General features: G+C 22.8%; 2 protein-coding genes and 2 long non-coding RNA genes across 4 annotated transcripts in view; 1 reads left to right on the forward strand and 3 right to left on the reverse strand.

Moving 5' to 3' along the window:
* Positions 1-1,062: 1,062 nt before the first annotated feature.
* LOC102675655 lies at positions 1,063-4,181 on the reverse strand. Its single transcript, XM_006620543.2, has 3 exons — positions 3,796-4,181; positions 2,626-2,792; positions 1,063-1,875 (listed from the first exon to the last, which is right to left on the reverse strand). The coding sequence occupies exons 1-3, from the start codon at positions 3,860-3,862 to the stop codon at positions 1,606-1,608; spliced, it is 504 nt and encodes a 167-aa protein (XP_006620606.1). The 5' UTR covers positions 3,863-4,181; the 3' UTR covers positions 1,063-1,605.
* Positions 4,182-4,715: 534 nt separating this feature from the next.
* Positions 4,716-5,628, forward strand: LOC116186216. The gene is made up of 2 exons (XM_031512814.1): positions 4,716-5,242; positions 5,317-5,628. Exons 1-2 carry the CDS (start codon positions 4,977-4,979, stop codon positions 5,369-5,371), a joined length of 321 nt encoding a protein of 106 aa, XP_031368674.1. The 5' UTR covers positions 4,716-4,976; the 3' UTR covers positions 5,372-5,628.
* A 1,640-nt stretch (positions 5,629-7,268) lies between these two features.
* Positions 7,269-9,022, reverse strand: LOC116186215. The gene is made up of 3 exons (XR_004151164.1): positions 8,852-9,022; positions 7,789-8,061; positions 7,269-7,662 (listed from the first exon to the last, which is right to left on the reverse strand). It is a non-coding gene; the product is annotated as an uncharacterized LOC116186215 (long non-coding RNA).
* A 1,376-nt stretch (positions 9,023-10,398) lies between these two features.
* LOC102676242 overlaps positions 10,399-11,006 on the reverse strand; it is a 1,393-nt gene continuing 785 nt past the window's right edge. The window contains exons 2-3 of the long non-coding RNA XR_422470.2: positions 10,781-10,897; positions 10,399-10,443 (exon numbers count right to left, since the gene is read on the reverse strand). This is a non-coding gene — a long non-coding RNA (uncharacterized LOC102676242). The remainder of the gene's footprint in view (positions 10,444-10,780; positions 10,898-11,006) is intronic.

Below are 11,006 nucleotides of genomic sequence, written 5' to 3' on the forward strand. Positions count from 1 at the left end.
TTTGATATTGGTACAAGCTTAAGTCTTGTGATCATATGATAATAACAAGTGATATCAATGTAATATAATCATTTGATCTATCTTCTTGATTTGCTTTTATATTTTATTTTTTCCCCTTCGAAAATTCGATTTTTTTCGAAAATTTGATTTTCGAATTATTTCGATTTCATTTTTTTCTCCATCAACTTCAAGATAAGATAAAAAGTTAAAATATTTCGAAAAATTTCAAAGAATTTCGAAAAATTTAATTCTGAATATTCAAAAATATACAAAATATTCCTTATATTTCTGATATGGACAAAATTTAATTAATTTAAGAACGAAGATGAAAAATGATTTGTGTTAAAGCATCACATGTATGATAGATTATATTATTAATACGTACTTTTTCGAAAGAAGATTATATTTGACGATGATCGTGCTGAATTCTTCCGAGAATAATTTTATTGTCTCTTAACAAGGCAATATTATCTTATTTTCTACGAGATCCATTGTCGTGCACTATCTTAAGTTTTCATAACGATTGTTGTACATGATAAATTTTGTTTATTCAAACGTACATCGAATATTCTAAAATTTATTAGAATTTTTAAATATTTATATTAAAAATTTAAAAAAAAAATTAAAAAAAATTATTTTATAAAATTAAAAATAAATAAAGAAAATTTTCCTCGTTAATTTAACGAATGGTGTCACTCGATGCTTGAAGATTTCATCAGAATTTTCTAGAAATCGAGAATCGTACAATGTTCATCTCAGCAAAAGTTAGATTGACGTTCAATCGAAGCCTTCTTTGGTTCTACGAACGAGATAATACAGATTTCCAGGATGTTGTTGGGACACGAGTTTAAGCTGAATGCTTCCATTTAGGTTGTGTGCAATTACGGTAATTGGTTACAGCTGTAAATGCACTGACAACTTAAACGATGTGTTTTGGATATCTGATCCCATATGAATAGAATGTTACTGAATTTCCCTCGTTCCCCTAAAATTTTAATATTATAAATAAAATATTTCATTTCTATTGGAAATCAAGAAAAAATTAATGAAATTCATTAAATGAATATCAATAAAAAGTGTTTATTACAAAGAACAATCAGTTCAAAAATTAAATAAATAAAATTCATAAATATTTATACAATTTATACAGTAATATTATATTATATATTGCAATATTATATAACAATTTTAAATATAATAATAAAATTATATATATAAGAAGGTATTTCGTTCAATTTAAATAATTGAACAGTACTTCATCATACTCCATAAATTAATTATTATCGTGTTATTAATAATTTTTCGATAATATTTTTAATCTTTTTCTAAAGTTTATTCAAATACATTTTAATCCATGATATAATATAATGTAGCTTTATGGAATATGAAACATTCAAATTGATTTCTAATATATTTACAAAATTAAATATAATAAACATTACATTTATGCATATTACAACGTATATTACAGCGTATGTTTAAACATAAATGTCACGAAATTTTTCATTTTCATTTTATCAAAATTAAAATTCGAATGATATGTACATAATAATTAACTCATTATATTATTTACACGGAAGATTAAGAGTCATCTTCTTTGCAATGTCAGGACGGATGTATAATGATTGTCAATGTAATTTGCAATACTAAAGCTAGGAATAAATCAATCCAATTTATCGTCAATTCATTCGCAGCACCAGTACCAACATTGCAAAACGATTGTTCGCAACAAGTAGTGCAAGCTGACAGTTTTGTACGTTCGCCAATCACTATACATCCAGGATCGCATTTACTAGTACATTTCCTTTCCATCGACCACGTTTGAGGACTAGAAGTTGAATCTTCAGTGCTGGTGGTATAAGAAAACCGCTTTACCTGAAAAAAAAATAATGTGTCACAATAAAATGTGTAAGAAGTATTACTAATTTCTTATTCACATTATGAGTATTTAATATAAAAATTTGAAGTAAATTTTTAAAGTAGAATATTATATTTTAAAATATTTAAAAAAGATTTGTTCTAACCATTTATAAATATTTATAAAATGAATTTCATTTTGAATGCAAAATTTTCATGAAATTAAATTTAATCAAATAATTGCGAATCTAATTTATGACGTTTGATATTTAACAAAATATACATTTGAATGTCACTGTATATGACATATAATGTTCTAATGAAGAGAATATTACCTTTGAAAATGTCATAGTGACCATTCTATATATATTATTTTTAATAATTATTTTTAAATTATTATTTGAAATGAATTTCATCTAGATCTATGTCAAAATATCAATTATAAATGATTTGATGAAGTCAAATTTGATTTTTTCAAATTTTTATTTTTTTATCGAATAAAAAAATAGAATTAAATTATTATAATTATTTTTACTAATTACAAAATTTATGAATATTACTATTATGTTGCAAGGAAATTTCATTCCTATCTTTAACAGGCTTCTGCGGATGATAAATAAGTTATCATTTCTAGCTAGCCGCCTAGTAACGCTCTGTTTGGTGTAAAAACATGTGAGAGAAATAGAATATCAAACATCTGGTGGAGGGTCCGTGCGTCTCTGCATATAATCAACAAGCATTTGAATCGGTGTTATCATTTGTCATTACCATGCAAGTCCTTTTGTCACCAGTGCACTTGTACTCGAAAGCGCTATAATTTCCGGTAAGATTGGAACATCTCTCTCCATCTTCCATCGTTTCACATTGATAACACCATAAATCGTTCACTCGTTCCGATGCTGCATGAGTTCGATGTTCCGTAGACAATAATTGCCCTGATAATCATAATATAAGTAATATATAGATAAATATACAGATATTAATAAAAATCCATAAAAATCATAACAAAATAAAATGTAAGAACTATAAACATTTTTTTCTATTTTTATTTCTCGTTTATACTTTTAATTTTCATTTTTCTTTTTTTTTTTTTTTAATATCACACTTTAAAACTATAATTCGATAGATTTATTTTTTTAATGATACAATGCAAATAATCGTTCATAATTTATCTACAAAAAATTTGATTTTAAATATTTTTATAATAATTCAACATTTTTATATTTTTTATTGTTAAATCGGACAATTATTGTATTGTTTAAAAGTATTAAAATAAAATTAATAAAAAAAAATAAAATTAAAAATAAAAAAATCATGTGTATCGATCATTTTTTATGATTCAAGCAAACTCTAAGAGTGTGAACATATAGAAAAACAAGCAGTAAAATGACAAAATGACAAATTAAACGATCATTAAACGATTATTAAACGATAGAAAATAAATCAAACATATAAGTCAGATTAGATTAAATTATATTATATTATATTAAATTATACAAGCACCGATAAAAAATCATTTATAACTTATTGCATAACTTCTATATGTCAATGGCCTAATACTTAAAAATAAATGCTTCAACAGGTGTAATTTTCTGTATATATATTCTATATTTTGATTATATATAGACAAAATTATATTCTTGGATTTCTTTAAAAAATCATATAAATAAAGCATTCTTTTAAGTAATCTATTTATAAATCAAATAAAATTACATACAGAACAAAATAAAAATAAATAAATAAAATAAAAAACAAAAAGAAAGAAAAAAAGAAAAATAAAAAATTTCACCAAACCCACATTAAGATTATTCAAATTTAAAAATATATAATTAAACCAAAGAATAAAGAAATATATATATGATTTTTCCAATTAATCTTTTTAATAATATAAGTAAACAAAAAAACAAGTAATAAGATAAAACAAGTAATCAAGCTTACCATCAACAATTACGATTGAAGTGACGATCAGCAAGCATGTGATAATGACACTTTTATTGTCAGCCATATTGGTCAGCAACACCTCGCAAGAGGTCCGTAAATTAAATTGTATATTCGTATATTTTGTGCATCATCGTATATCATCGCGAACGCGTTGAAATGCGACAAAAGAAGATTCGAGCGCGGTAGATCGCCATGTTGATGTCAATGGTTGCGCATGCGCATATATAACTGTACATGCGCGTATTCGGCTGCTCTAGAAACCTCGAAATACGGAAAATCAATATCCATAGGAGCCGGAAGGTCCTGTCCGTTCAGCGGGAACGTTTGACGTCAAAGTTTTGTGCGCATCCGCGTCACATCCAGAAAACAGAAAATTTTATTGTCACGAAATCGATGATTCCACAGTATTGCAAATAAATATTACTTAAGAAAAACAGAATTTATAAATAGCCGCCATATTGATTATTGATACATAATCGATAAACGATCAATATTTGGTAAACATATATAAAATATTTGGTAACAGACAGTATCGATTCTATGTATTTTTTATTTTATAAGAATATTAATTTTTTATTAAAATAATATTGTTATGATTTTTAATTGAATTAAAATAATTCCTTAAAGAAATTGATAAATAATTTTTTTTTAATTTATTATCAATAAAAAGTACTAATTGAAGAAAAGAAGATTATAATAAGCTATAAAATTTCTTTCACTAAATTTTATCTGAATTGAATTGAATAAACTTATATTTTTAATAAATTAAAATTCTATTTTTTGTTAGAATAATTTTATCAAAAAATATAAATTTGTAAAAAATATGTTTTTTTTCATATTTTATTTTATTTGTATAACATAATATAATATTGTATATTATTAAAAGTCTCATTTTATAGTTATTGTAACACAGAAATTCATTAAAAATTATAAGCATAAAATGTGCTTATTACTTTCTTTATATAAAAATTCTTTAAATAGAATTCTTTACATGTGAAAAAAAATTAAATTAATATTTCCATGAAAGATAATTTCAATAAAATTATATTAGTACACCAAAGGGTATTAATCATACTTCACCTTCATCCATCATCTCAATCGAAGTATGTCAAATTTAATCGCATTTCATCTATATTCATATCATTCTTTAAAAAAAATTTCAATTTAATCATACCAAGATGTTAATCATATTTTATCAATTTCATTCCTTAAAATTACATTCATTGACATTGTTCAAAGCTATAACATCTCTTCCATTAATTCCTTTTATAATTCATATCTTTTATTTTTCAGGAATCTTATTTTATCCCATCTCGACACATACAAGTAAAATTCAAATTAATCGTCGAGAGAGTAACCTGATGTTTACGAAAGTAAGCAAATACCACAAATACGACCAGCTATACGGTAGATTACTTCCAATTGGGTGCAACAAGCATGTCCAGTTAGTGGCCGAGTTAAAACGCTGTTCTCGCGGTTCCTGGCATGTAAGTAAATTATCCAGGAAATTTGTTACAGGTTAAATATACCGAGATCTCTTGTTGAAGTTCATCCAGCGCTATTCAGAAAATGAAAAAGAGAAATGGAAAGTGTCTATGCGAAACACTATTCCGTGCCTCTTGTTAAATGCTGGAATTGACGATTTCGCTTGGGAATACTACAAAGAAATTCAACGCTGTAATCAACACGAATTTTCGATAGAAACATACGCTTTGATTAAAAAGAGAGAAAATGAGAGCTTATTGTAGAAACAGCTAGTGCTACAGCTAGTCTCTGAAAAAGAAATTTTAACAAATTAAATAATTAAAATTTTAACAAAAGTATTTTATCGAAATTGTACACATACTTATGTTTTTTATTTTAATTGTAATTAATTTGTTAATTTTTAATAATAGATGCTAGTAAATAAAAATAGAAAATAGAAAACAAAATGTATCGAATACGAGGAATTATAGAAGATAATTTAATGAAATTTTAGTAGAAGAAATTTTTAATTATTACATTAGATTCATTTAAGATGAATTTTGTTAAATAAAAAAATTTTATAATTTTTTTTTAACTTTTAATGAGTTTTACTTTAATGTTTTAAACATATTAATTAATTTAACGAATATCTTATAAATCATCCATTTTAATTTAACATTTTATTGTACATTATCACTATGATACAAAATATAATTCAATTTTACATTGCTGACATAAAATTTATTTTCAATTAATATTAAATTTAATTATGAATGATAAAATGATAAAAAAGATATTAAAATTGTGAATGAAAAAATTAAGAATTATAATTATTAATTATAATACATTTTTTTTGTAATGTAATAATACATTCTTTTCTTAATATAAATAAAAGAGAATTTTTTAAAATGAAAAACTGCTCAGTGCAATAAGCCAAAAGAAAAAAAGAAATTGAAACCATATAACCACAGAACCAACTTTAGCAATGAATATTTCAGTAAAGGGCACTACTGTATGTTTATGGGTATTGTCGTAAATCGACTTACTTAGAGCTTAACTATGGGTTGAATTTATATTTTATGTTCCTTTGCAGATGCTCCGCATTCCATATAGAAATTTTGAAACTAACTGAATATTCGTAAATGAATATTCGTAAATGAAATATCTGCCAATAGTTTTAAAAGTAATATAAACTTTTGAATACTTGCAATCATAATTTTTTTTTAATTTAAATATTTAGCCACTACATCAAATAACAGAATTTTTTAAAATTAATTATTAAATTATATTTTTGAAAATGTTAATATTTTATAAAATCACAATATAACAAGAATTTTTCAAGCTCTGATATTTCTGATTATTCCAATATTCTTAAACAATACATATAGATAGAAAAGAAGTTTATACTTTTTCTTGTAAAAATAACTTTCTTTTGAAACCAATCTTTGGATCAATTTTCCAGTTCCGCAGATACAGTGTTATACGTAGTGCTACAACTGCAGGGTTTAATATCTTCCATCGTTACTTTTCAACTTGACTTATGTTCTAAAGAAAATTTTTCAAGAAAAAAATTTATGTTAATATATTGCAAAATGGAAATACGCATTAAGAAATAAAAATGAGAGATCTCAATTAAAATTATACTTACAATTTAAAATATAAAAATATAAAAATAATATAATAAATATAAAAATATGCCATGAAAACGAGAATTTATTTTTCTTAGCAATATATTTATATTATATGTATATTAGCTTGAAGTATCATCCCTTAAATATTTGGAAATAATTTTCTTTTCTATGTTACCTGTAATAATAGTATTAATATTTATTTATATTTTAATAAATAATTTAAAAAATAATAAAATAATAATAATATAATATAAATTATTATAGAAAATGGATATTTGTATTCTCAATCAATATAAAAACAAATTGATTATAAAAGAAATTTTGAAAAATTATATATTATATTAATATTATTTATAAAATCTCATTATCATTTAAAAAAAATTAAACTCACTTAATTATCAAAGCTTCTAAAAAGAAATACTGGAAAATGTTGGAAAAGAAATACTATTCCAACATTTCTCGTTTCCCGTTCATTTTTGAACGACTGCTATTAGCAATGGCGTGTGCCAATAATCAAAGCGTACGGTACTCCTTTGAACTTTTTCTAGCATCTTTCTTTCCAGAGTAATGGCTCAAACTACTCCTGTACGCTGATTTAACGAGTGTGGATTATTTTCTTTTTATTCTTGCTTCTCGTTTCACATCTGTTGAACATCGGTTCACGGTATTCGATCGTAATTCACTTATTATTAGATTGTTGCATATGAAATGGTCGATTCAGAATCTACTGATTAAATATTCTCTTAAATAATATTTGTTGAAAGTAAAACTCGAAATTGAATATAAATTACATAATATTTTATCATTTTGTTATAAAAAAATAAATTATATATTATAATAAACTATGGAATTATAATAGAGATTAAATTAATTAACATCATAGAGTAAGTTAAACCTTTAGTTGAGAGCGGATTTTGTATGACGTTGGATAATTTGATTTTAAATTGAAATCAGAAATTTTTGTTCGATCATTTCACAATAGTCTGCTGCAGTTGCATGTTTTATAGGGGTGAATAGCCGCAGGCAAATCGATTTTAGGTCTACAAGGGACAAGTGTTATTGCTTTCACTTGAACATTTTCTCTAAGTGTATTGTCTTAAGATTTATTGGAATTATGAATTGCAGAAGTAAAATGAAAATTTTGTGTAACTATCCAGTTGTGAATTATCTAAAAAAAAATAAAAATAAAAATAAATTTATTATTTATTATCTTCATTTTTAATAATAAAATTGCAAAAAAATAATAATATAAAATATCTGATATTAATACAATTAATACCTTAATAATAATAGATAATCATGCTCCAATTAATCATTATTGTTTAATTTATCATTTGATGTAATATGATAATTATTATTAACTCTTATGAATATAAAGATATTTTTTTATAAAATTCATAAACGATTATTAATTCATGTTTGTTTCCATCCAAGAATCCATTTTTTTTAAAGAAATATTTTCTATAAACTGCTTTTAATTATATTGAATATAATATTAATATTTAATGTTAATAACATATATTTAATATAAACAACATAATCTTCAATTATTACTAATCTTTCCCGCAATTGATAAAATATAGAATAATCTATAATATTATCAATGATAAAAAATACTATTATTTTTTCCATATTGAAACTTCCAATATAAAATACCACTAATAAAATACATCTAGAAATAAAATTTTTATTTTTTGTTTTGCAGTTTTGAAACAAAGCAACCATTAATTTTTATTATTGAAACATAAAGCATGCAGCATATGTTATGAATAGCATAGAAATATTTATTATATTCATTTCAACAATTTTTTTTTATGAAACTAATTATAAAAATTTTATATTTACAAAAAGTACAGACTAACTACTTTAAGATTGATACAAAGATAGCAAGATATTAATTCATTTTTAATAAAACCTATTTTTTTTAATTTCCTCTCTTATTGTAGATTTTATGAAACCATGTGTACTTTTTTCTAAACTTTTTCCATTTATTACTTCTTATATTTTGAGTGACTTGTATTAACACTATCTTTTTTAATAATAATGATTTTATTTATTAATTTTATTTTTACAAATGTTTAAATATCTTGAATACGATGAGTTAGATTTTCATCAGCTGTACGTTAAAAATAAAATATGTTTAATATTTGCCATTGGAAATTAACTTTAAATTTAATACAGTCGAACAAATCATATTTTCACAACGGTTATTTTGATTTAAATGAAATAAAGCTGGTAGAAAAATTAGTAAGATAAATATTAATTTCTCTGAATATTCATAACGATTGATAAATTTATATTGCACGTTTCGCGATGGAAATCTCAAAATTTAACGAGAGAAATCTTCTCTCAGTTATATTTGTAATTACAACAAGTGGTTATAATAAGCACTCTTAGGAAAAGTTCTTGAAGTTGAATTTTAAAAAAAACGAAAAATAAAAAATTAAAAGTTTCAAAGCTTTGAAGTATTAAAAAAAATTGCGAAATGGAATTTAATATTTGAAAATCAAAGTATATAAATTAGATTAAGGTAATATGAAATAATTGACAATAGAGTACAAAAGAAAAGTTAATATTTGTAATATTTCATTTCAAAGAATTTTCTTAATTATGTACCTAGTAATTACTTTAATAAAAAGCAGTTACATTAAATGAAACGTCTTAAAATTAGGTCAAGAGAATTTAATCTCAATGTGTAATCTCAATTTTATAAATATTTTATGAATAAAGCATTTTCTATTTCAAATAATTCTTTGATAGAGGTTTACAAGATTGACATTTAAAATTTATTATCATATCATAAGATATTATATGAAATATTATAGTTGATTAATTAATAAGCTTATGAAAAGTCATTAATTTTGAAGTTATTATAAAATTACATTCATTTATATATTAGACACGTTTTGTGCATATTTTGTACAGATAAATTTGTTTGTCACATCATATATTTCATCATATATCCTCTTGAAAATTATTGAAAATTATTCTGTAATTCTGATAATAAATTTCAATTGTCACTACACGCAAATACGAACCAATTACGAAATAATCTTCGATGAAATTCAATCTCTTAATAAATTTTCATAACGATTGAATAATTTACATATTTAAATATAATGATTCGATTTATATATCGACGAATATATTATTAATAAAGTAAGAAATTTTTAAATAAAATTACATATCTGAATTTTATATTAAAAAAATTATATTAATTATATTATATATAATATAATATATTATAAAATTCAAATATGTAAATTAGTTGCAAATAAAAGAAAAACTTTCTACTTATTTTTAAAGTTAGATTTTTATAGTTCCATTTTCATAAAATTACACAAAGTTTTAAATTGTAACTTTGACAAACGAAACAAAAATCACATTGAAAGTTATAATTATTTTCCTTCTTATGATTATACAATTTTGTAATCTATGTCATTACGAAATCTGTATTTTTATAGATATTTATAGTTATGATAATATGTTATGTATATATTGAGAATAATATATAATTAATACATTCGAAATCATGTCTCATCCATATGACCTATGTGTCAAAAGCAAATTGAAATTGATTTATTTTATACGTAATACTGAGAAAATTAAAGGGATTCGGAAAATATTTGAATCATATATGCACTAAGATGTTAATATTTTTTGTACGATCCATTTTGTTAATTTCATTTTTTTACATTCATTTTTCATATCTTTCATGTTCAAATAAGAAAGTATTATCTTCATCAAAAATACTTATAATATAATCATAATAATAGTTTTATAACAATAACAAAGAAACAAACGAAAAGAATCACATTAAACAATGAAAATGAACATGAGAAAGTAGTTTCATAATGTAATTGATACTAAAAGGATCGAGAAATTACCTTATTTCATTGTTAGGATAAAAACTCAGGCGACTATTATCACTTAAACTCTTTCAAGATGAAATCAATTAGAATCTGAGTGGCGTTAATTCTTATACGAAGAATGTTTTGAAGTATCTGAAAAATGAAGGTTAGAAAATTTTATATCGAAACAATAATAAAAAAAAATATAATATGATTGATACTTTATGTTTGCAATATATAATATATATAAATATTTATAAAT

The sequence above is a fragment of the Apis dorsata genome, unplaced genomic scaffold (assembly GCF_000469605.1).
Source record: "Apis dorsata unplaced genomic scaffold, Apis dorsata 1.3 scaffold_517, whole genome shotgun sequence".
In the NCBI taxonomy this organism is placed as follows: Eukaryota; Metazoa; Arthropoda; class Insecta; order Hymenoptera; family Apidae; genus Apis; species Apis dorsata.